General features: G+C 39.5%; 1 protein-coding gene across 3 annotated transcripts; it reads right to left on the bottom strand.

Moving 5' to 3' along the window:
* Positions 1 to 568: 568 nt before the first annotated feature.
* On the bottom strand, positions 569 to 26,904 carry LOC117300798 (serrate RNA effector molecule homolog A-like). 3 transcript variants are annotated; one of them, XM_033784607.1, is made up of 21 exons: positions 26,862 to 26,904; positions 24,653 to 24,798; positions 23,741 to 23,869; positions 21,673 to 21,867; positions 20,286 to 20,474; positions 17,548 to 17,717; positions 16,988 to 17,141; positions 16,224 to 16,317; positions 15,657 to 15,740; positions 15,049 to 15,184; positions 14,067 to 14,284; positions 12,908 to 13,048; positions 12,224 to 12,565; positions 11,815 to 11,985; positions 10,422 to 10,575; positions 9,319 to 9,427; positions 8,237 to 8,390; positions 7,749 to 8,019; positions 5,203 to 5,296; positions 4,663 to 4,698; positions 569 to 663 (listed from the first exon to the last, which is right to left on the bottom strand). In XM_033784607.1, exons 2-21 carry the CDS (start codon positions 24,766 to 24,768, stop codon positions 600 to 602), a joined length of 3,021 nt encoding a protein of 1,006 aa, XP_033640498.1. In that variant the 5' UTR covers positions 24,769 to 24,798; positions 26,862 to 26,904; the 3' UTR covers positions 569 to 599. The 3 variants fall into 3 exon arrangements, with proteins under 3 accessions (XP_033640498.1, XP_033640499.1, XP_033640500.1); XM_033784608.1 differs by having other exon boundaries at positions 26,866 to 26,891; XM_033784609.1 differs by lacking the exon at positions 26,862 to 26,904 and adding an exon at positions 25,733 to 25,847.
* Between the last annotated feature and the right edge of the window lie 321 nt (positions 26,905 to 27,225).

Consider the following 27,225-nt stretch of genomic DNA (forward strand, 5'->3'; position numbering starts at 1 on the left):
CAGTAATGCTTTATCTCTGTTTTAAAAACTTACAGATATTTGTTTTTTGTTTTTTGGTGGGTCAAGTTACAATGGCCTCGGATTTCACAGTGAATCTTCGGTGTGCTAATCTTGCCTCTTGCAGCACAAAAAGGGACATGCATATGGGATATGGAGCTGAGAAATATCATTGTTCTAACCAGGGGTGAGAGTCATTACTAACGAAAAAGTCTGAAACTTTGATACAAATTCAAAGGTTTGTTGAAATGATGCCATTTCTACTGTTTGGTAACCCCCAGGGTTATAGATTCCAAGGAGCTTTTGGAAACAGTATCCAAAGCACCAGAGAAGTAGACCAATGAGCAGGAATTCTTAATTTGTGGAACAAAAATATTGTCTTTTTTTCTTCACCAGGCCGACATAAAAAGTCTGAATCAGCCAAGAGTCTGAACAATCTCATTCCTGATATGGGCTATGGAGCTCAGAAATATCATTGTTCTACCTCTATAATATCACACAAATCTAAGTATTTTATCTCTCTAGTAAATGACCCCTCCCCACCCTCCCTGCCCCACCCTCCCTCCCCCGACCAAACCCACTTTGAAAAGCCAAGAAGATTCTTAGAAGAAATCGTCATCATTTGGTGCATCCAGGTCACGATAGTTCACAATGTGCCTTGGATCCCTAAAAACACACAAAAAAAGAAATGAACAAAATTTATGAATAAATATTTTTGTATGTACAGACTAATTACATTAAACATAAACAGAAAGGGATACCCCTGGTCATCGTTCTCAAAGATAATGGCAATAACAACTTTTGGTTAGGAAGTAGCCTACAGCTAATTTCAATAATGTAAAGCTTTATGAGTAATAAACACCCCATTTACAGAGGATTAAAGGCAGTGGACACTTTTGGTAACTACTCAAAACAATTGTGTAGCATAAAACCTTACTTGGTAACGAGTAATGGGGAGAGGTTGGTAGTACATGATTGTATAAAACATTGTGAGAAACGGTTCCCTCTGAAGTGACGTAGTTTTTGAGTACGAAGACATTTTCCACGAATTTGATTTCGAGACCTCAAGTTTAGAATTTGGGGTCTCAAAATCAAGCATCTGAAAGCACACAACTTTGTGTGACAAGTGTGTTTTTTACGTCATTCATATCTCGCAACTTCGACGACCAATTGAGCTCAAATTTTCATAGATTTGTTATTTTATGCACATTTTTAGATACACCAAGTAAAATGAGAAGGAAGACTGGTCTTTGACAACAACCAATAGTGTCCACGGTCTTTAAACCAATTGAACAGTTCCAAACACCAAATGTATATTTAAAACAGGAATTAGTTTGAAGAAATAACCTAAATCAATATAGAAAGGTTTGCGGTAACACCATGTAATGACTATCTCAAATGAGTTGGGGTTGTTCTGAAAAGAACCGATGGTTTCAAATCTACATTTTGATCAGTATGCTCTGATCGTCTTTTTTTATTCTTCTTGTTTTTCCATAAGAGAGCATGCATACTGATCGAGATGTTGAGTTGTTCTTTTCAGAACCACCCCAACTCATTAGAGATAGTCATTACATATTGTTATCGCAAACCTTTATATATTTCACATTTCCACCATGCAAAGTTTCAAATCCTACTTATAAATGAATAGCTAACTTGCGGGTACAACCATGTACATTAAATGTCTTTTGTGGGAGTGTTGTCATGACATTTCTAGCAGTATATTCTGCTCATCTCCACAAGGAATTAATTTTATCTACAACGATTAGCTCATTTCACCTAAAATTGGCAAAATCAACCAACTGTGCTCGATTAATACCATACAACGATGAATTACTGTCATTAAATGTGTTGTATTAGGCCTACAAGTAAAATAATAACTCCATTACCCAGCAGCAATATATTTAGGCCAAATAAAAAATTTAAACATGTTAAGCTTTGTCGCCCGATTACTTTTTAGAGGCCGCCTCCCTTTTCCCCCCTTTTTTTTAAACGACACAAAAAAAGAGACAGATATTTTTTTTTAGTTTTTTTTTTAAAGAGCCCAGCCGGTTTGCAGGCCTGATACTTCACATAGGCAGGGCAAAGGCAATATGATTGTCTCCATGCCCCTTGGTCATCGTCTTGGTGCATTTGAAATGCTCCAGTAGAAATGTACAATTTCCTCATAGGGTGCCCTTTACCAAGGAGAAAATGCCTTGGTGCCCTTGCCCTTTCAAAAACGAAGAATACAGGGTCTGCAGTTGTCTTTGAAAATTTGTCAGGTGGCCATTAAAAAAAAAGAGCCATCCTTTCCTTTTTTCAAAAAGGCAGGACCCAAACAATTTTTTTTAATGGCCTTACATTTACAATACTGACAGGTCGACAATTAACAAATCGCTCGCCCTGTGGCGGCGTGTCGATAAATCAACATTCAATTAAAAACATGATGTCCCTGGCAACAAATTATGATCACCTTAGGACTTTCCGTGGACGATTTACCCAAAGAAGAAGAAATAATAAATAAATAAAAGAAAATTTAACGAAATGAATCGGCAATCAAAAAGACAGACACCCATTAATTTTTTATTGAAAACATTGTTAGGCCGAACAAAAGGCCGGTAATTTACAACCCATCCCTCATCTACAAGTGTTCTTGCGAAATGTCAACATAAAGGGCAAATTGCATGAGAGCAATGAGGTGTAATAAAAGCAATTTGGACATTGTTATGTTCATGGTTTGGTTAGTATTATAATATGTGGGGGATTGGTTAATGGATGGCGCATGCACTGGACTGAAAAATCTTTATTGTCCTTTTTCTGCTTAAAGAGAAATTGTTCATACCATGTACATGTACATAAATGTTTTTAAAAGACAAATCTCAAACTGGATATTTTTTGTTTAACGATTATCAACATTTTCATGAGCGCAAAAACACATTTTTTCAGGAGCAGCCCTTCCCAAAGCTTAAAGTGTACAGACATAACGGAAGAAAATGTTGAGGCCTTTGATGCTTATTTTTGGATGTTAAATTATTGCATAAAAATCATTTCTTGGTTTAACCCTTACACCGGTGTGAGTGAGAACTGTAAAGTCAGTACTTTCACAAGATCTGCGAAAAAAAAAAATTCCATGGGCATATTACTCGGACCAATGGCCGTTGCCAAATCTAGAGCCAATCTGGTACAGATGCAACAGCAGGGCCTATTTCATGGCTCTGCTTACCGTAAGAAAAAAAAATCGGCGCTTACGGAAGCGGAGAATTCTGTGCTTATTGCAAGCACATTTCATGGGTTAGCGGTAAATTTTAGCCTTTGCACGTGCGCTATCCACGTTACTAGGCATTCTACGCTTACAAGGCTAGCGCATATATTTGCCGCTTGCACGTAAGCGGGGAATTGTGATCATAAGCGCAGAATTCGGCGGTAAGCAGGGGAGCCTATTTCAATGTTGGCTTCCATTACGCATTCTGCACTCTACCTACGGTTACAACATTGAGCGCAAGAGTGGTGGGGGTGGGGGAAGGGGAGAGGGGCACATTCAATGTTTGCTCTCAGTTGCGCAGTCTGCGCTCTAGCTGGGGGTTTATTAACATTATTGAGCGGAAGGATGCTGGAGAGTAATGATGACTACTTTATCGTTATGAATATTGGTTTTATTTTTACACCAATGTGTGAGAAGCACAGTATGCGCAATTCTCCCCCCCCCCCCCCCCCAAGTCATGTAGAACAAATAACCCTAGGCAGCTCAGGTGGGATTTGAACCCATGACCAACCCCCATCCCCCATTATCATGGGTCAGACAGTAGGACTGTGTGTACTGTGGATGCATTCACCACATGGTGTCATAAACCATAGGTAGGCTGGTTACAGCACATCCTATCAATCACTCAAAACCACAGAAGATGACATTTAATGAACCGACAATAGGAGTGCAAGGTGTATTTGAAACTTTGCATCGTGGAAATACGAGGTTTGCAGTAACACCATGTAACGACCATGTAATGACACGTAATGAGTCATTACATGGTGTCACCGCAAACCTTTTCATGTAATAGGAGAGGGTTGATTGTGTGCTGTTAATGCATTCACCACTTGATATCATACATGTAGGCATTCCAAACCCACAATGGATAACAATGAGCTGTCAGACAACAGACTGTATATCTGACCTACAACATGGCGTCTGTGCGAGTGTGCTTGCGAGTGTGCGTGCGTATGTGCTGTTGAAATAAAACCGTGAATGCTGCGTGATGAGTGCTTCATTGTTGTACACATTTGGACGCGTATACGGTTCGCCCTACAAGATGGCGACTTTCAAAGCAAAAAAAAGGGTTATTCAATACGGTCTATAGGAGGGTTAAATTTTGTACAGTGGATGCATTCACCACATGATATGACATTGTAAACATCGATGTCTCCCATATCATTCTACAACACAATGGCTGCACTGGGGGCAAGGATTCAGAGCGGGGAGGCACAGGCCTATATGCTTCGATTTTTAAAAGGGCAAGGGCACCAAGGCATTTTATCCTTGGTAAAGGGCACCCTATGATGAAAGTGTAAACTTCTACTGTATGAGCATTTAAAGGGCACCAAGGCAATGGCCAGGGGGCATTGAGGCAATCGCTTTCGTTTCCTCCGTGAAGTATCAGACCTGGAGGCACATAACAAAGGAATGGAACTCACTTTCTTGTCGACTGTTGGTCCCCTCGTTTGGTGAATCTGCAAGTCAAAAGGTGGAAATGTCTCAATGATTTTCTGGAAGTAACACCTGGTAATTATTTCAAATACACGGTAAATTCAAGCACAATATTTCCCTATTGAAAAAAAAGAAGACAATTTCAGGAAGAGCAGTGGATGACTTAAGCCCTTTTTCACACTACTCTATTCCCATTTGTTGTATCCAGGGAAAAGAACTTGCCTTTTCAAACTATAACCACTGAACCCCACCCCATAGTTTTTGAGAAAAAAGTAATTTTTCAAAAAAATTGATTTCAAGACCTCAGAATTAGATTTTGAGGTGCCGAAATCAAGCATTTGAAAAACACAACTTTGTGTGAAAAGGGTGTTTTTTTTTCTTTCATTATTATCTCGCAATTTCAACGACCAATTGAGTTCAAATATTCACAGGTTTGTTATTTTGTGCATATGTTGAGATACACCAAGTGAGAAGACTGGTCTTTGACACCATATTGAACAGCAGATGGTCAGGATGTTGAATGTTACCTGCTGCGTTGTCTGTTGAAGCCCCCTCCGCTGTAGGCACCCCTCTGGAATGACGTCTGCGGCTGCTGCTGCTGCTGATGTCCAAACTGCTGACCTAAAATACAATCAAACATTTACATTTAGACCATGTCAGCTCTAACAATAACGATAATAATTTATTCATTTATACGGCACAGTTTCCAATATAATTTTGTTGAAAGCGCTGGGAAAAAAAAAATATATATATTATATCAAAGTTTGATAAGGCACCCATACCAAACAAGGTGCTCAAGACGCTAGTACAATAAAAACTAGACTAAAAGCAAAAGCAGTTAAATTTTTGTGCAAATAGTTTTACCAATAATATAATGGGCAAGTTTTAAAAATGTTTTACACAGGGAAAATAAATATTAACAAATGATAAAACAAAACAAAATATCATCAATACATTCACAAAACAATTAATGTGTATAAAACAACAAAATGAATCAACGAATAAAAGTACAAGTAAATTTGCTAATCAAAAGAAATACAACTGGAAAATAGATGTAGCAATTCAAATAAATAATGTCATCATCAAACATGTTAAAGATGCTATGTCAGATTTTTGGCCGATTTAACCAAAAATTTAGATTTAAAATTCAATAGGTATTTTGATGGGGGTCGAGAAAGTTACAAGCTTTCATTGGAGCCATTGCTCGAAAAAGTTCGCCTATTATTAGAAGCAGTGAAATAAAGTGCTCAAAATTAGTTTTTGTCGGGATCCCGACAATAATATCACGTGACCAATTCTTAAGTGTTTTATAACACGCAGTCCGGAGAAATGCACAGTTGAATTGGCCCGAGTCACTGGTAGGGTTAAAGGTCACACAAATGTACATCATCAAAAATACATTAAGGAAAGACCAGTCACCAAAGTAAAGGGTGAAACACAACAAGAAATAATGGCTATTATTATCATACCTGCCAACATTGAAAGGTCAGAAATGGGAACTTCATAAGTTGGAAGCACTATGGTCAGCAAGGCGGTAGCACTATGGTCAGCGAAGCGGTAGCACTATGATCAGCTAAGCAGCAGCGCCAAAAAAGGACATAGCGGGGTCCTTCCCTCCAGCTCCTGCGATCCACAAGTTGCAAAGACAGACTACGCGAAAAGCGCAATTTTTCCTTGAACAGTTGCATAATAGTCTGCGGGGAAATGTCTACAACAGCTTTGCAGGATTCTCTTGCTATCTCGCCTTGAACGTGCATTTACACTTGTATGATAGTGGAAAACACAATGGACCTTTTCGCAAATACCGGGGCGCGCACGTAAAGCTTGGAATTAGGTGCATTGTGGTCTTGCTGGTATCCAAATTTGATCCATATATATCCCACAATGCACCTCATTCAACAGTCTGCGCTTGCGCATTGGTATTTGCGATAAGGTCTATGGTGGCTATGGTGGAGGTAAAAGCGCCCTCTTTAGTTAAACCATCGCCAGTGAAAGGGCAGAAACCGTTTTTAGAACTCAAGATGTTTTTTTTCATTATGGTTTGTTGGTATTTGTTTTCAATTATAAATAAGGATGACTCCTGATCAAACCAGAGTGATTCTGTTTGTAATGGTTGACAGGTATGACAGGTATGCTGTATCAGGTATGACACATTTACCAAAGAGAAAGGGTTACCAAAGTTTTGCACAGAAAAAGAACAAACAGCAAGGCAAGAATAAAGGTAATTTTGAACAGTTGGGTACATGTTGTAGTACCTGTACATGTTGTAGTACCTGTACATGTTGTAGTACCTGTACATGTTGTAGTACCTGTACATGTTGTAGTACCTGTACATGTTGTAGTACCTGTACATGTTGTAGTACCTGTACATGTTGTAGTACCTGTACATGTTGTAGTACCTGTACATGTTGTAGTACCTGTACATGTTGTAGTACCTGTACTTGTTGTAGTACCTGTACTTGTTGTAGTACCTGTACTTGTACACTAGTACATGTAGTAATTGTGCATGCGTTACCTCTACAGGTACTACCTTTATTTGTTGTACCACCACATGTCAAAACTGTACAGATACATACATGTAGTACTGGTACGCTAAGTACCTGTATGTAGTACCTGTAGGTAGTACTGGTACATTTAGTGTATGAACACAAATATGACAGTAAAGGGCTACATCAAATGGGAAACTTTGAGCATTGAAATAACGTAGACAATTAAACATGCATTAGCGGTGGAAATAGTAGAACTAGTTTTGACTCGTAAAATAGGTCAAGATTCATCATTAAAGGCCAACTGAAGAAAACAAATATGGAAATATAGCATTATTTGCATTGTTTGTATTAGCATTTTAAAGCCACACATGTTTGTCATTCCAACATAATTGTACCGGCGCTATAACCGCTCTCTACGATACATAAATTAGATTATATTTTATCATACTTGCATTCCATACAACACAACACACACAATGCAACAATCCCTAATGAGCAATTTGCTTTAGTTTTGGTATACAGGATTTTAAAAAATGTCAGATTCCTGCCGGAACATTTTGGGCAAAAGTAACACCTTTCCTTACCTTGATTGAACATCCCAGGACCGCGGTTCCCAAAGTTGTTCCCCCCTTGCTGCTGTTGCTGCTGCTGTTGCCCGCCAAAGCCCATCATCTGATTGCCAAACTGCTGCGGTTGCTGCTGCTGTTGTTGGAAACCCATCCCACCGCTGCCACCACTTGCGTGCATGTCGCCCTGGTTGTGTCTATCCCCGCCACCGGAGGGCTTATTAGGGGCCTGCGGGTCGGGCAGTGCGGGGCGGTTGGCGTCCTTCAGGTAGTTGTTGAAGAAAGCAACCTGCCAAACAAATTTTTATGGATTTTAACAAAAGAGCCAAGCCTGGACTTCCTGCAGGCAGGATTTGTACACAGCTAAACCCTTACACTATTGTGTATTCAGCACTGTATACTCGGTACTTTCCAGAGTTCAGTGAAAAAAATCTGCACTCTTCCCAATTTTTTTTTTGAAGCAATCCTTCCCATTCCCCCCAATATCAACAAAGAGATTTGCATACCTCTTTCTTCACATCGTCTACTTTATCGCAGTGCTTGTTGAAGATGTGCTTGCGGACAAACTCTGGCCCTCTAAACTTTTTGCCGCTGAGGGGGCACAGCCACTTGTCCTTGCCCATCTCCTGGGTGTTGGCTCGAACAAACTTCTCTACCTCAGTGCAGGAAGGAACAGTTAAGGAAAAAACAAAAACAGGATGCTTGCCTGTTGAGAAATTTTAAAGGTAGAGTTTTAAAGGCAGTGGACACTATCAGTAATTACTCAAAATAATTTTTAGCATAAAACCTTACTTGGTAATGAGTAATGGGGAGCTGTTGATAGTATAAACCATTGTGAGAAACAGCTTCCTCCAAAGTTACGTAGTCTTCGAGAAAGAATTAGAATTTGAGGTTTCGTAATCAAGCATTTTAAAGCACACAACTTCGTGTTTTTTTCTTTCATTATTTTCTCGCAACTTCGACGTCCAATTGAGCTCAAATTTTCACAGGTTTGTTATTTTATTCATATGTTGAGATACACCAAGTGAGAAGACTGGTATTTGACAATTACCAATAGTGTCCAATGTCTTTAGTTGTTTTTTGTTGTTAATATATGCCAACATATAGGAAACATTTTCAAACTGGAATTAGCTGTTGTTGCAAACTGCTTACCAACAAAAAGGACCAATGGTATAAATTAAAACCAAAGTAAATGGCCTGACGTTTTGACCCTAGCAGAGTCTTTCTCGAAAGTTACATGTAAATGACAACACAACAAACATGAACCAGTTTTGGTTGTGTTGTCATTCAGCCTTCGAGAAAGACTCTGCTAGGGTCAAAACGTCAGGCCATTAAATATTTTTTTGGCAAAATGATCAAAACAGATTAAGTCAAATGCGAAAGTTTCAACTGAATTCAGTGTCACGGTATTACTTTCATCAAGAACGTTGAAACCATCCAAGTTAATCGACAGTACCAACCACATCTCTTGCCGCGGCATTCCCAAACAGACACTAACTGAAGTTTGCATCTCCAAAACTCGGGCCCAAAACAATTTGGGTAACAAAAGCAGTGAGAAGTGACACTTTGTTGTTTTGAGAAAGGATATGCTTCTTGGTCTTTCTTGCCAAGTTTGGTGAGCTCCTCATCCGGAATATCAGACGCAGCGTTCAGAAGACTGGACAACTTGGCCTCAAACGTTGTCTGCCAATTGGTCACTATGGAAACACAAAGAAAATAATCTGTAAACGTATAGACGATGTGACCTCTGACATCACACGAAAACCATATCATGATTCGCGCACATACCGCCGGGCAAAACTGTTGTGTTTCGGCAGCCAGCTAGAAAGTGCACGCAATCTTACCATGACTATGTGTCTTTTTGAACGGCGAAACATGACGTATACAGTGTTTATTCAACAGAGGGCAGTTTGAATGTAAACATAGGTCACATCGTCTATAGAAACATCAATACCCACTTAACAGGAAGATTGTTAACGGACTCAACTTCTGATGGCCGAGTCTTCAGAAAGGGTTCAACTCCTCATCATGACACTTGAATTCAAAAAGTGACATACACATTTTCCTCCATTACCATAAACTGTCTCTAATGACCCTCTGTTTTCTTAAAACACAACTTGACTACTGTACTATAATTAAAAGTAGTGCAGTAAATTTGAAAACCCTTCAGTGCAGGAGTAACCTAAGGAAAGTTAAGTAGGATTTGAAACTTTGCATGGTGGAAATACGATATGGAAAGGTTTGCGGTAACACCATGTAATGACTATCTCTAATGAGTTGGGGGGGGGGGGGGGGGTGGTTCTGAAAAAAACCATTGGTTTCAACTCGATGTTTCGATTAGTATGCTCTGATCGTCTTCTGGAGAAAGTTCCACAGTAAGCCAAAAAGTTTGAATGGCGAGGGGAGGGGGGGGGGGGATGGTTGGAACCTCAATACCTAGCACATCCAGTCAGCAGCCTGCTTCAGGGATTTTATTAAAGTCCTACTCTGCAATCTGGGGTATTCTATATGTTTTTATTTTCATATTTAATAATTTGATTTTAATTATACATAATATAAACTTTTTTTTTGTTTTCTTTTTCTTTTTTTTTTTTTGGGGGGGGGAGGGGATTTTCGGTTAACAAACAGAGAAATCACATCCCTGGTGTATGCCTCGCCACGAACGTATTATATCCCGAGGTTAACACTTACAGTCCTTGTGGGTGATCCGGCTCGGTGGGGTGTGCCCTCGGCTGTGGATGATACCACACCTATTGGGCATCTCCTCTTCAATGTGGTACTGGCTAGCGTTGTAGTAATCCACAGAGTGAACAATGCGCAGGTACACTATCAACCGATCAAGGACCTGAGAATCCAGACGCACAAAATAGATTTTAAAAATAAATTACAATACCGGATGACCAAAGCCAAGCATGATTTTGGGTCCTTGGGAAAAAAAGTAGGACAATTTTATCCAGTACAAGGGCTGGCCTACCTGTACATAGTATGGTGAAGATTTTAATAATAGTAATAATAGTAATAATAATAATAATAATAATAATAATAATAATAATATAGGTATTTATATAGCGCCTTTAATGTAGATCAAAGCGCTGAACAATAAATAAAACAAGAACAATGCAAAGAAAGAAAGATAAACAAAACAACAAAGGATTAATGACGAGGCCGACTGAAAAAGTGGGTTTTGAGGTTTTTAATAGACTTTTCGGGCTATTTACATGTAATCACAATTATTTTGATTAGGGTTCAAAAAAAAAAATCGGAAATCAGACTAAAGTAGGAAGAATATCATGCCTGTAAAGTTCAGGTGTTTTTTTTAACATCACGTCCGAGTTTTAAAAAAAATTCTCCATGACGAAAAGCACTAAGCATTAAAGATCCAATGTCCAGCCACAGTCCCCTTAAATGGGCCACAACAAATTGATTTGTATATCTAGTTCATTTCTCGAGTAGATAAAAACTACAATAATGCTTATTAATTAGGTTGAAGGGAAGGTACACCTTTGGTAATTACTCAAAACAAAATATAAACTTAAAAACTGACTTAGTAACAAGCATTGAGGAGCTGTTGGTAGTATTATTGTGAGAAATGACTCCCTCTGAAGTAATGTAGTTTGTGAGAAAGAGGCAATTTCTAACTAAAATAATAAAAGACATCTAGCTAGAAGTCTTTTATTCCTATCTGAAAGCACACAAGTCTGCCAACAAGGGTGTTTTTTCTTTCATCATTTTCTCGCAACTTCGATAACCGATTGAGCCCAAGTTTTCACAGGTTTGTTATTTTATGCATATGTTGAGATACATCGAGTGAGAACACTGGTCTTTGACGATTACCAAACGTGTACAGTGCCTTTAAAACATTTCAAATGCAGCAATGAGCAATTTAAATACAGGAAAGAAAAGAAACAGTTGGAGCCCGAAAGATTGCCTAATAGAGATACAAAGTTCCTGTCTCGAAGCTCTCCTCTCCAGCTTGGTCCTAAATAGAACTACAATAAATTGAATTTAAAAAAAAAAGGCTACAAAAAGGTCATCACTCATACAACCTACATGAAAGGAGGCAACACTGGTACCAACAACATACCTTATTGAGTTCTTCATCCCTGATGAACATAACTTCTCCGCTAGTCTCCTCCCCTTCTTCTTCAGGCTTAGCTCCCATCAAGGCATCTTCCTCAGCACTCACCTCCTCAACCAGGTAGTCAGTGATGTTCTCTAAGATCGGATTGGACTGGTACTTGGTGGGGATGATGATCTGAGATTCAAAGGTATTGTATTCAATGGTTTACAGGGCCCAATTTCATAAAGCTGTTCTAAAGCAGAAAATACTGCTTGACAAATTTATTTGCTAAGCAAAAATTGAGTGGGGCACCAGCCACAACAATGAAAACCTAATGTAATTTTGGCTGAAAACATGTTTCTGCTAAGCGATATATTTCTGTGCTAGGCAATCTTTTGTGCTAGAACTAGTTATAATTATTATAATTACTTACCCGTTCTGGTTCTTTCTCCTCCTCCACCTCCTTCTCTGGCTCATCCTGTCCATCTTCCTTCTTCTCTCCTTCGTCCTCGTTCAGTTTCTCCTCCTCCTTCTTCTTCTTCTCCTCCTCCTTGCGCTTCTCCTCTCGTATCTTTTTCTCCGCGGCCTCCTTGGCGAAGGCAACCTCGTCCTCGTGGTGCCAGAGGCGGAGGTCCTCGTCAAGCTGCTGGATGAGACGGGCGGCAAGCTTCAGGTCGGAGCGGACGATCTTCTTGTGGGCAGTGATGCCGCTCACACTGCGAATGCGGTTGGCGAGGTCGCGGTTCACGACCGGGCTCAGCTCACACTCTCTCAGCTATTAAGCAAGGGGCAAAGACAATTTGAGTAAATAAGAAATGGTTGACTTTTTTCACTTCAGGATTAAACTCTGTTTATCCGTCCTTCTTTGAGTTTAACTTCTTGCCTTGTCACCTACATGTTTGGTTCACCAAGGAGAAAGTCGCGACTATTTTTGTAGAAGCCGTGGCGACACAATTAATTCAGTAGTTGAATAACGGCAGTCGTGACTTGATTAAGCAATCACAAGTCGCGACTTTGACACTAATCTCACGTGTCACCCAGGCTTAGTCAACTCACTGGAAACAAAAGATAATCCAGTGGAAAAAAACAAAAACCAGCTTGACATTTGTCTTCTTACCCGTATACTACTGATGTTCCAGCAGATCTCCTTAATGTTGACGCTGCGGTCAAAGGTCACCCAGCCATGACGCTGGAAGTTCCTCTCCGGTTGGGGTTCAGCAAGGGCCACACGCATGAAACCGGGGTATCGCTTACAAAGCTGAAGATGTTTTGAAAAAAGTAACATTGTATAGAACGATAAGGTTGAAAACACAAAGGGTTGACTTTCATAAATGACTTGGTTAATACTGTAATTATATATATCAATTAAAGCCATTGGACACTTTCGGTTAACAGTATTGTCTAAGGCCCACACTTTGTGTATCACAACTTCTATATAGAATAACAACCCTTTGAAAATCTAGGCTTAATCGGTCATCGGAGTCGGGAGAAAATAACGGGAAAACCCACCCTTGTTTCCGCACGTTGTGTCATGACATGTGTTTAAAATAAATCCGAAATCTCGATATCGAGAATTGATAATTGTTTTAATGTTTTCTCAAAAGTAAGACATTTCATGGAATAATATTTCAAGAGAATTCTTTCACCCTTACCTTCTGTAAACCTTGTAAGTTATTTGTAAATCTGTGAACTTAAAAAAAAAAAATTCTGTTCCGAAAGGGTCCAATGGCTTCAAAGGACAGAAAGTATGACAGCCCAACCCCTGATCTCCACTGACTTAAGTCTGACAGAGAATTGTTTTAAATATCTTGACTTTCATATACAAGTCACTTCATGGCCTTTAGCACCTGAAAACATCAAGGACTTGCTCAATATAAAGCAGGGCAACTATTAACGTTGATATGGCTCTTCACCCATCCTAGTAGTTCCCAAGTCCATGACAGTTCGTTACTGTGACTACACATTGGCACTGTTCTCTGAAACAAACTTCCATCCAGAACACTGTATCTCTCGGGAGCCTTTCAAGACGGAACTGAAGACACTCCTCTTTACACAAGTATGCTGTTTCTAATTTCTTAGCAATGAGTTTTCACAATGTTTAAAAAGTGTACATCTTTTTTCATCTAATGCCAAATCGCCCTGCTTAATGCGTTTTAGATTGTGCACTTTATAAATTCATATATATATTTTTTTATTGTTATTAATCATGATAATAATTTCAGAATACGGCTGGAACAGTGGTTAAAGAAGTCTGGTGATAGGGTTGACAAACTTACCGATATGATTTCTTGCTTGGTGATCGTCGGTGAGACGTTCCTGATAAAGAGCGAGTAGGTCTTGTGGAGCGGTCTCGGCACCAGCTCGTTCTCTTCCTCACCCTCCTTGTCTCCGTCCTTCAGCTCACCGTCATCTTCCTCCGCTGCCTCTTTCTTGGCCTTCTCTGTCTCTTTAGCCTCCTCCAATTTATCGCTTGGCATGACGTCATCATCAAGTCCTTAAACCCATCACGAAGACAAAATAAATAGTCAGTTCATAGGAAAACCATTTTGAGATGCGATAAAGCAAAATTAATAGCAATTGGTTTTACCCTTACACCGATAAGTGTATAAAAGCACTGTTTACTCAGTACTTTCCTGCGTTATCTGGAAACAAACCACAGGCATATTACTCGGGTGGGATTCGAACTCTCGACCTTTGCCAATCTATAGTGCAGTGTCTTACAAACTTGACCACAGAGGTTGCCCAGTAGCATTGGACAGTTTGTATCCTTTATTTTAGCAGCGGGTACTGCAACAATTTGACACAGTTGGTAGGGGTTTAAAATCTATAAATCTGTATACAAATTCCCTTCACTGAGGTTTGTAAGCAATGAAAATACATATTACTAATGAATCCTTTATTTTAGCAGCGGGTACTGCAACAATTTGACACAGTTGGTAGGGGTTTAAAATCTATAAATCTGTATACAAATTCCCTTCACTGAGGTTTGTAAGCAATGAAAATACATATTACTAATGAATCCTTTATTTTAGCAGCGGGTACTGCAACAATTTGACACAGTTGGTAGGGGTTTAAAATCTATAAATCTGTATACAAATTCCCTTCACTGAGGTTTGTAAGCAATGAAAATACATATTACTAATTACTACCTTATGAAGACCTCTTCCATTCTCAAGTCTGCACTTTGTAGGTAGTTCTAACAAGACAATCAAGGGGAATTGGTAAAGGAGAAGGGGGGTCTGCTCAGTCGTTACTCACCTGGGGGTACTGGCTCAGCATCTGAGTCTGACTCAAGCCCGCTGCTACTGCTCCCGCTGCTGCTACCGCTGTCATTCTCGTAGTCGCTGTCGCGATGACGCTTGCGCTTTTTCCCTCTCTTATCCTGCGAACCCTTCTGTGATGACAAAAGATTAAAAGTCATGAGAAAGCAATACAGCTAGTTTGTAAGTGTAATAATGTTGTAAAATCAACTCCAGTAATAAGCCAGCAATCGCCATGTTGCCTAAAATGCGCACTACATGGTTAAACAAAGTAATCTGTGATTAAGCAAAAATTTAAACTCTTTAAAAAACAACATTGCCAACAATTTTAACGAAAAAGAACACTGTTGAAGTGTTAGACTTTCTGGAAAATTATAACATATAAATTTGTATTGTGTAAATGCAAAAAAAAAAGATAACAGACCAGGATCTCGTTTCACAGAAACCCAAATTAATTTATGAAGGCAGACTGATTTTAATCTCAGAAGTCCCCTAGCAACTGTAAATTTCCCATTCTATTGTACAAGTGGAAAGTTCCATATCAAGACAATTTCAGTACAAGTTGCTTGTGTCCGCCATGGTCTCTAAACCACAAGTAGTTCCTACCTTAGGTTTGTCCTCTCCATTGGGCGGGGTCTTAGACTCATCTGGCTGCGACTTGGGCTCATCATCCTCCTTCGGGGAAACGATCTGAAAAACAATTCCAAATAATTAATTTCACCCTTACAAGCAGGCACTGTATACTCGGTACTTTCTGATTTCTGTGACAAAAGCAACAGACATATAAATCAGATGGGATTAGAACCCACGACCCTTGCAATACTAGAGCAGTGTCATACCAACTAGACCACCGAGATTGCCCGGTAGCTACAGGCAGTTTGAATCCTTAGGTATACCAGTGGGTACCGCAACGATTTAATAGATGTTAAATTTGCATCGGGGATAAAGAATATTAACTTTGGTTTTACCCTTACACCTATATGTGTCAGCACTGAATACTCACTACTTTTCCTGATTTAGCAGAAGTGTGCTAAGCAACAATTGCAGCTTAAGCATCTCAATGAAATTGGGGCATTGGCCTGTGCTATTCAAATGGTCTGGTCCCCTTTTGTAGGGTCATTACTCCAATCAGAACATAAGAAAGATCTACAGAACCCAGACTTGTTTACTCACCTCTCCAGAGTCGTCCAGTTTGCTTTCCTCCTCTTCTGCTTTCTTGTCGGCTTCGGAAGCGGACACTTTCTCACTGGTCTTTTCCTCCTTGGACCTGAAGAAAGTGAAACCAGAAATTATATTTGACATCTCCCTCAAATTTGTTCACCGTTAATTCTAGCACTTTTATGATCAACCTTTCTGTATCTTTCTCAAGTAAGGCCCAAGAACATTGACTCCATCCACACTTGGTGAGGTTAAAAGTGGGTAGCAAATGCATCTCTGGCAAAAGCATTCATGAACGGACACCAATCCTCAGAATTCTAATAAACTATTTATGTATAAATCCTTTCTCTGATTTAAATTTTTTTGTTGTTGGTATTATCCAAACCAAATTAATTCAAAGGGAATCTCTTCTCAAAAAAGTTCATTCTATCAACATCGAGTACATTTTTATGGTCATTTATTTTTTGGAGTAATTACCAATCTATGACCCGACCTTTAGTAAATTCACATGTGCTTTACCTGTCCCTGCTTAGAGAAAAAAGAGGCAGTAAGGTAGTGCACATGTCACAGGGTGTAGTGGACAGGCAAACAAGAGGGCGCTATTATGTGCAAAACTCTTAGCTAATTGCCTGCCATGATAGGGAACAATTCAATTGTAGCATTTGCTCTACAGATAAGTAGAGTGAAGTAAACAAACAAACAGTTTTGGAAACTAGTTCTACAAACATTTTTATAGAAAATGACACCACGAAAAATATGAAAAGAATTTTTGTTCTTACTCTTCTTTCTTGGCCTCCGCCTTTCCTCTTGGACTCCCCCTCGGACTCTGCTGAGGGTGCTGGCTCTCTGATGTCATCCGTCGCCGTGGAGACAAGATCACCTGATCCAGGGCCTTAAGGTCCAGTGCTGAGCCGCCTTCCATCTTAATAACGGCTGCGTGTAAAAAACCATTCCAACATTAAAAACATTAGTACTCTGTTTTTAGTTTTCATGTTAGAATATTAACCTACAAGGGAAAGAAACTGACTGGGTAAATCTTAATGATTTAATGGGGTTTAACATAGAAACATTGAATAGAGCGGGATGTGAACCAACGACCTTGGGATTAAAGTGCTTGTGCTCTTTTAACTGAGTTATTGAGCTCTTTGATGGTGGTCTCCTTATCAACATCTTTGATCGTTTTACTGCATGTGCAGCCAGGGATCATAATTTAGTTTTCCTTTTAACTATACATTTCAACCATATTCTGGTAAGCACAATTTTGTTGCGCTTAGCTAGTATGTGTGCTTAAAAGCTGCATACAAAAATTGGGCCCTGGCTGAGCTGTTAGCAACCTTACCAGCATCTAACACCCGGCTAATCTGATCTGTTTTATCCTGCTGGAGTCTGACTTTATCCAGCCAGTTCTCCTCATAGAGCTCCAGGAAGACAAGAAGGCGCTTCTTGACGGCCCTCAGTCCATCTGCTTTGCCCTTCTCTGCCTCATCAGGGTAATACTTGGAGCGGAACCTATCAAGAGGAGAAGGGGGCGAGCAATTTGCCCGAACAAAAAATAGATGAGAAGTAGAACGGCGAAGTGGTGTTGGTTTTAAAAAATAAAATCATGCCATGAATAGCACTTTTGACATTTTGTCCAGTGAAGTTGTGAATAATTTATGAGTCAATGTTATTTATTTTATTCGGAAATGTGAAATTATTCCAATCCTCTTGTTTGTGATTAACAAAAAAAGTATATCTTGCTATCTGTGATAGTTTTATCAGATTCAATGCTAGCTTGTTGGTGGAAAAAAACATTAAATTTTTTTCTTTTGGCAGGGATTTTGTGCACATCAAATTGGGCTTATTTCGGTTGCAGCTGTCGGAATGAGCCTTAATGACTAGTGGCGTCCTCAAATAAAAAATTTCAACTTTGAGAGAAAATTTGAAAATGACCTTGGATCAATTTCAACAAGATAGTCGCAACTTGGTACTAGTTCTAGGATTTAATAAAAAAAACTTTCCCAAGTACTCGTCCTAACTCGAGATAAGACTAGTCTTAACTCTTTGTGAAATCCACCCCTGACCTGACACTGGTGATAGACTGACTTTCGATCTTGTGAACTTCAGATATGAAATAACTTCAAGTTTCAGTCAAACTATTGGCAACTTGTGGACAAAATGAACAAAAGGCAGGAAATATTTGTTTGTTTGTTTGTTCAAATGTCTTGGAAGGATCTAGCCCACACACATTGTTAACAGCTCAAAATTGCTTACTGGGCTACACATATAATAACGTGAGCACAAACAATGACACCACAGTCACTCTCAAATACTTTTTGGGGGGTATAGTAAAATATTTTCCAATAGTATTTTAACCCAAAACCATACACATTTGTTTATGAAAGTGTGATTTATGCACATGGGTGTCAATAATTGTATAAGAATTTCTGTTTCTTCAGTTTTGTTTCAACGGTTCAAAATTTTAACTCAGAGTTAGTGTAGAGTTTGTGATGTACGTGATTTACAAGAGCCTGTAAATTTTCCAAAATTACAGAAAAAATCAAATCCATTTTGTTAAATAGATTTGTTTAATTTTTGAAAAAATTTGTTTAAAATTTGGTTCATCCCAAGAAAAAATAACCTGTGCCAAATCCACCTTCAACTTTTAAATAAAAGGTGTACAAACTGCAGAAATCACAACAAAACCATTGTGTCAACATCAAAGCATGCATACGTTTTGTGGGTTTTTTTTCTTACGGGGGAAAACATAGAGTGGTACATTGTGTGTGAACTTTGGATCTTGTATAATAAGGTGCTAGTTATGGTAAACCTTACCACCACCACTGATGTTCTCAACCCTACCTGTTTACCGTTAATATTCCGCCGGCAATCTTAACTCACGAGACGGAACAACAACCCTCTTGTGTTTTTTGGGGGAAATCCTATTAACGCCATCCTTGTCATGGCAATACGTCATCCGTTTTACATCCACACCGCCCCCCTCGTTTTTTTTAAACCGAGGAGGGGAGGGAACAATCGTGGGAGAAGGAGCAGGCGGGGTTTCCGAGGTGGTGTTTCTTGCAGTCGTGGCATTTATTGTTTAGTTTAACAGGGAAAGAACACGCGAACCTAGTAACTAAATTGTTGCTGGTAACTCAGTTTGACCCTAGCTATCTCACTGCATTTTTGCGCAGTGGCCCTATACTAGTTAAATCGCGAGTAGTTAAATGATCCTGGACGAGTGTTTCTTGACGAGGCTCTGCTGTAGAGAAATAGGTTTTGGGTTAGTAGCACAGATACAAATAAAAACTGGAGAGGAAACTTCTTTTACCTATCAGACAAATAAACTTCCTCCATTGACTTAACTTTTGGAGAGCCATCAAGGAAGCTAGGCTAGAAACATGTTACACTCAGTTTTAGTCTGAAAGCTTACTGATAATGAAGATTAAACGAGAACTACTTTTGGTGAAATATTTCCCTCTAAAGTGAAGTCATATTCAGGTAAACTATACCTGCATACCTGAAAAATGTACAACAGCTGATTTGGGTTGTTACAATCTTTTTTTGTTAACACTTCAAACTGTGCACACTTTTCAACTATTTTCTTGTGACTCACACAACTGATTAAGCTCAAATCTTCACAGGTTTGCAATTTCATGGTTGATCACACAAAACATGAACACTGTCTGCGATTATGTCATCAGCCTTACCAACCCTGTGTATACAGGTTTGTGAAAAATCATGGTGTTTTTAAATGGGACAAACTATTTGAATCAATGAAAACAATTTGTAAACAAATACAACCAGGCAACGATTTCTCTTTCAAGATGGCTGCTCAATTTTTTTTTACTCGCCTCACATGAGCAAAGACCAAAGTTAAGCATCTAAAAACAAAGCACAACATTAACCTGTCAACAAAATATTTTCATAATTAAAAAAACAAAAAAACACAACCATACTCATTTGTATGAGTATTTTGTCAGTTTGTAGAAGTTTTAGACATTTCAAACTATCTTTCAATTTACATCAAACCAGCCAATCAGTTGGCTTTTAGGAGACTTTTTGCATTATTTCAACTGGCCTAGACCAATCACGTACCACTCTTCCTCCTTGTGCGCCAGGAAGAACTCACTGAGCTGGGTGCGTTTGAACTCCACCTTGTACTCGTTGTACTTACGCACCGCTTCGGTATCGTCGATCATGTCGTCTTGAGAGGCAAGGAATTGCTTGAAGCTCATGATGTGGGGCCCGTGGGGGCCACGGCTGTGGTCGTGATCTTGGCCACCCCTGTAAGAACACAAAAAGAAGAAAACACAATCATCTTATATCCTTATATCCTAAGGGGGGTAACCCTGTTTCAGCCCAAGGAGTAGGTGGCAATGTGTCTCTGGTGCCCGTTGATCTGGGTTGATAGCCCAAATGAGTTAATAAGTGTAGCCCTGACCTTGAAGTGGCCATCCGGCCGTGTGAGTTGGGAAATATCTCATTAAAAAAAATCTTTAAATCAACTTTCCCACTCTTGGGTAACATTTTCCAGCAAGTTGATTAACCAGTTAAAACCATACGAATTCATGAGTTTTGTATGGTGGCAGAACTGTACACATAACTAGACTGTGTGCACATTTACTGTAAATTCTTACATTCATCTTACACAGGCAGGCAAAGTTTTTCAAAACACCAGTGGATTAACAACAAATAGTCAGACAGAAGGAGGGTTGAATATGTAATACATGATTGGCTACTAGTTATTATGTCATTACAAAAACTTTGTAACTGAAATTTGAAAAAAGTTTGTATCTCACAGTCTTGCAATACGCAATTTGCTCCAAATGTTGCTAATTGATTGCACATTTTGTTGTTACTTCACAATGGGGTTTGTAAGACACACCACATTAAACTCTCTATTCATTTTTTAGAGGGCAAGGCCATTTTCTTTTTGCAAAAGGCACTTGCACTGTAAAATCTTAAAAACTATGGGAGACCTTTGAAAAGATACCAATGCCAAGACCAGGGGCAACAGAGGCCGAGGCATCCGTGGCTTCATGTAATTCTAGGCCAACTACAACTAATAATAAATAATAATACAAAGCGATTATAAGGCGCTATACAAAGAACAGAGCGCCCTAACAAGGGGAGGGCAACACAAGAACAAAAGCAAAACAAAAACAGACCTATGACAGGGCAAGAGATATAATAAAAAAAAATAAAAAAAGTTATGGTGGTTTTCAAAAGAACAGGTTTTACCAACCCCCCAATAGACCGATCCAGTAGGCTCCGCCCACGACGCACGTGTGAGCAAGAACACGTGGGGCTCTCCAATGCCTTTCTGCACAACTCTGCCACGCGCGCCAAGATACGCGCATGCATGGGACCTTTGTTGCGTTGTGATTGGTCAATACGCAATGGGCGGAGCTTAATGGATCGGTCTATTGCACACAGTCCTTACAGTTTTACAGGATTGAAACGGACACAAGTGGTAGATTACCTTTGTCCTTGGTTGCCATGGTGAGGTCCTTGCTGCATGTGTTGCATTCCTCCACCGCTCCCCCAGTTTCCGTGGCTCTGCTGGGGACCGTTGTATCCCCCCTGGTTCCCACCACCTCCTCCTCCGCCACCCCCACCACCACCACTGTACTGCATGTTGTTGTAGTTGTTGTTGTAGCCACCACTACCGGAATCCCTGAAAACAAAAACAAGTTATTGGGTATGGTCCGCTTTCATTCACATACTTGTGTTCTATTTGAGGCCTAGTTTTGGTTCAAGACTGGATTTGTCACAAAAGGGCGCGCTATGACCCTCAACACGCTATCAACCACGAACCGCTATCAACCACGGACCGCTATCACAGCAGAGTCTTGGCACATTCGTTAAATCTCCCCCCAAACTGAAGGGGCGGGCTCTGCGGGAAACGTACGCGCGCGCATTATGTTTCCCCCCAATTTTGGGGTGAAATTTAACGAATGTGCCAAGACTCTCCTGTGATAGCGGTTCTCGGGTGATAGTGGTTCGTGGTTGATAGCGCGTTGGGGGTGATAGCGCGCCCTGTTGTGACAAATCCAGGAGAGTCTTGAACCAAGACTATTTGAGGCCTGGCACTGTATGTAGGGCTCAATCTCAAAGAGATGCTTAAAGGCACTGGACACGTTTGGTAATTGTCAAAGACCAGTGTATTCTCACTTGGTGCATCCCAACATATGCATAAAATAACAAGCATGTGAAAATTTGGGCTCAATTGGTCATCGGAGATGCAAGAAAATTGGGGGAAAAAACACAATTGTTGTAAAAATTTGTGTGATTTCAGGTAGAAATAAAACGCTTCAGCTGAAGTCCTTTAGTATTTTAGTGAGGAAATACCTTTTTCTCAAAAACGCTGTTACTTCAGAGGGAGTTGTTTCTCCTAATGTTTTATATTATATCAATAGCTCTCCATTGCACGTTACCAAGTTTTTATGTGAATATATATTTTGAGTAATTACCAAACATGTCCGGTTACCAGCCTTGTCAAATTTACAATCTGTGACACATAACATCACCTGAACTGGGTATATAGGTTATTCTCATCAGCAACGACACACGACCCTCGACCCTTGAGCAGGGCTCGAATTTCACGCTGGACCGCAGGCCCGAGGCCAGTGATTTTAGCTTCGGCCCAGTAAACTTTATGCCAAACAAATCCGGCGCTCTTGTGTTTTTTTTTATGCATACTAATATAGTTACTTTTACAAATAATTATATGAAATATATTATCTTTCATTAAATGTATTTCAATCTCATTTAAAATAAAAGTTTTTGTTTTACTTGTCGTCAAATTAGTGTTCTGAGCACGCCTGCGGAACGTCAATCCGTCCTTTTTTCACGTGCATCAGGCTGCATACATGTTTTCCATTTAGTTTACTCATGCCCACTAGATACTTGTACATCTAGTCTCAAACCATTTATGTTTATGCACCCGGGGAGTGAGCGAGCTGGGACGAGGGAGTGATGTGTTGGTACCCGGCGCGGCGGCACACCTTAGTACAGAGATGTTTGTTTACCACTGACCATGTGTAAAGTCTGATACCTTACAAAGGAGTGTTGAATTTGCATTAAGTCTGGTTGCAATACCACACATCCCTGTGTTGCATGGATTAAAAGTAAGGTCTTGTTGCCAAACGTCTTGCTAAGTATGGCTACCAACAGTGATGAGCTTCTGACTACTGCTGTCAAATTTTTGGTCAATCTTTTTATGACGATCTTTTTATGAATGCTGCACATTGCAGTGTTTTGTTGGTGATTTGCCTGTCAAATCAGAATTTTTTTTTTTGAGGCGGCGAGAATGACGTGAAGTAGGTATATGGAACTTTATTGATTGGGTTTCACAGCAAAAAAAAAGCCTCCTAAGGGATGAAAAAGGCCTGCTGTTCTATCGTGTTAACTTTTTTTTTTTCTAATAAAATTTTGGTCTTGTAAAAAATCTTCCGGTCCAGTAAAAATTCTGAGCAACAAGCCCTGCGGTCTTGTGGATTTTTTCCCCAAATTCGAGCCCTGATTGAGGTCATTGAAAGTATTCTTACCAGTCTCTCCTCATACGTTTGGAGGGTGGGCTCATGTCCCTTGGAGGTGGGCTGTACCTGTCACGTCTGCCTCGGTCCTGGTAGTCCCTGCGGTTCCAGTCCCTCGGGTCGCGGTTGTCTCGTCGCCTCCTAAAACAAGAAATCAGAAGACTTTAAACAACAGGTGATGATATCTACCTACGCAAAGGTTAACCTGCGTTTTAGCCAGGCACTTGTAGATTCTGGCCAAACAGGCCTGAAATGACATTGGACATGTTGGAACAGTGCTGTATGCTTCGTTTTTGAAAGGTCAAGGGCATCAAGGCATTTTCTCTTTGGCAAAGGGTACCCTATGAAGAAATTGTAAATTTCTACTGAAGCATTTCAATTCAATGGAATTGCCCTAAGCAAAACAGAATCTCAAAGATGAAATTTCAGGCCTTGGCTGACTGAAATTACAATTTATCGAAACATAGCCAAGTTTTTACATTGTCATGACAGATGGCAGCTCATGCATTACACAGGGCACAAGTTAAAATCAGAACTACAGCAAATTTGGGTGGGTGACTAGAGTCGACTTAACTTCAACAGATTCAGGCCTGGAATTACACGCAGTTTTGGCCTTGGTGTCCCTTCAAAACTTTCCCATTGACTTGAAAAAATGAAAATGGCCTTTCAATGATGAAGTTCCAGGGATCGATTTCACAAAGATTTAGGACTAGTCCTATTGTAGCACTAGTCCTAGGAGGGAGATATTAAAAACTTATGGCTAGTCCTTAGTTAGGACAAGTAAACTCGTCCTAACTTGAGATAAGACTAGTCTTTAACTCTTTGTGAAATCCAACCAAGGACTGTAGATATTTTTGAGCAACAAGCCCAGCTGCAGTCTTGTTGGTTTCTCTCCTGGACTCCAGCGCTGCAATGGCTACTTACCGATCACTCCAGTCTTCCCTTCTCCGTGTGTCCCTGTCTCTGCGATCGCTGTAATCATTCCTCTCACGTCGGAACTTATCTCTCCGACGGCGATCATTCTCATCGTCACTGTCCATGGTGCTTTATGATATTACAGCTTACTATGTCTGAAAAAGAAAGAGTAAAGTTGTGATGTAGGACACATTACACATAACCGGGTGATGTAGGACACAATACATAACCCTCAGACTTTGCTCACAAGTCACTGTTTCAAAAGAAGGGGTTACTTTCTCTGAAAAAGTTTATTTTGAATGATGATGGTCGTATTTTTTATATATTTTTTTATCGTCACACAATTTGTTGTCTTAAAGGCAGGGCTCAACACGAACAGTTTTGTCCGGGCGCTGCGCTCGTCTAAATTTCTCAAAAAAACAAATGCGCCCGTTCAAAAAATGTAGCGCTCTGACAAAATTGTCCAGTGAACGGGCAAAAAATTCCGAAAAAATACTTCACGACGTACACAAACCACGGCGACTGGTACCCAGAAGTCGGCTTTTTACTCTGCTCGCAAGGCATCCTGACTACATTTTTAGTCGACATCAACAGGAACCCAATCCTCCCTCTCAGTCTCAACTCAACTCAATACTAAACAGAAAACATGCTTGCAGCGTTCACTTAAAGGGCAACTTTGCCTTGGATCGGGCGAGTTGGTCTATGAAAAGTGCTTGACACTGTTTGTTATAAAATGCAATGGTTAGATAGATGGTTTAATAGTAGAATATAATGATCCACACAAATATGCCTCGAAATTGCATGGTTTTCCTTGTACGTCGTGAACTATCTAACACGGCATGCCATTTTGTGGAGTCATTATACTACAGTCAAGCGCTTTTCATCAACCAACTCGACCGACCCGTGTCCCTTTAATTCATAAAAGTTTCTGTATCCTGCCAGTGCCACCACTTTTTCAAATGATTATACAGTCGTTTGACCAGTTCTGGATCACTTTTTGAATTCACATTGTTTTTTGTTGCAATCTCTTTGATATCTTAAACAAAAAAGTTTATCAGTTTACCTATCAAAACATGACATAAAACTCACCAAGTATTCACTGACGAAAAAGGATTGGTTCTTTTGAAGAGACTTTGAGAAAAGTATCGTTACCCGTTTGACCAGTTCAGGATCAGTTGAATCTATTCTGAATCAGTAGAGTGCCCTTTATTGCAACGAAACTTCAGAGGTGTGTTGGCATGGACTTGGTCTTGGACTTCCTTTCTTTAGTGAATGTCATGCAAGTGTCTTCAATAGCAGCGCAAAAACCCAGCGACAAAACCACAAAACAACAGCAAAGGCAAACAAAAAAGTGAAGCGAACCTAAAAAGCATTATTGACCCCTCCAAGTTTAATTTTCTCACAAAAAAAAAAATCTACAAGAATTTGTTGAATGTTTCTCAAAATCAACTAAATAAACCTTCTACTGCAGTAGTATGATTTTACCTCACTAAGTAAGTTAGTGCGGCACCATTTGACGCAATGAGATGTTGAGTGATCCCGAACTGGTCAAGGGTAAGTTGCCCCCCAAAGAAGATTTTGGTAACTTCGTCTCCTCAAAAAAAACAAGATGACTGCACAGTATTTACAGGAATTTTTTTTACACATTTTTATAATTTTACATAAATATTTTTTGCCCCGGCACTCCAATTCTAAAGTTAAGAAGTTTTAACAGTGTTTTTCAACCAACATTTTTAAACAAAAAAATGATAAATTTCGCAGACAACTTTCAGGAAAACTGCCATAATTAATAATTTGCTGATAATGTCTGGCACCTTATTTTGGGTTTGTTGGTTTAATGGGTGTTAATCGGATAACTTTCCGTATGGCGCCACCACTTTTTCACCCTTTTTAAAAAAAAGGGATATCTCATTGAGGTAAATTAGATACTATATTATTTCATATCGAATGAAAAAGTGGTGGCGCCATACGGAAACTTTTCCCTCGGGGATAGTCATTGTCAAAAAAGGGCTTCATTATAAAAAAAAATATAAAAAAAGGGACCCCTACCAAAGTCAAAGTCAAACAAAACTCATTACCTTATTTTAAGATAATTTATCCCTGAAATACTGCATAACTTCTACAAACAACAATAATGATTTAGCTCTATAAAAATTAACTTAATACACGATTATTTACAGTTTATTTGAAGGCTAAAAATAAAAAGACATTATCTCACCCACTCTGTCTACAGGTTGGACACTCGGCGTGCGTTTGTAAAAAAAAAACTAAAAAGAGAAAGAAGCAAATGGCGCTTTGGGACAAACCATTTAAGCGTCAGGGGGTTTAGAGGGATTGATTTAATCTTTCAATAATTTTTATGAAACCGTTGAGTGTATAAAAATAAAAATGACTTAAGACCTAAAACAAATAATTCACAAGAAGGTTTTTTTTATACTTACTTATCACATATTTTCCTCAAATAATTAATAGTAATGACAAGACATGTCTTAGCGTCCCCTCTGTTACTACAGAACAATCCAACACAATAGCGCCCTCTAGTGTTTTACTCGGACCAACGCATGTTTTGTTCATGTTCGTGC

The sequence above is a fragment of the Asterias rubens genome, chromosome 16 (assembly GCF_902459465.1).
Source record: "Asterias rubens chromosome 16, eAstRub1.3, whole genome shotgun sequence".
NCBI lineage: Eukaryota > Metazoa > Echinodermata > Asteroidea > Forcipulatida > Asteriidae > Asterias > Asterias rubens.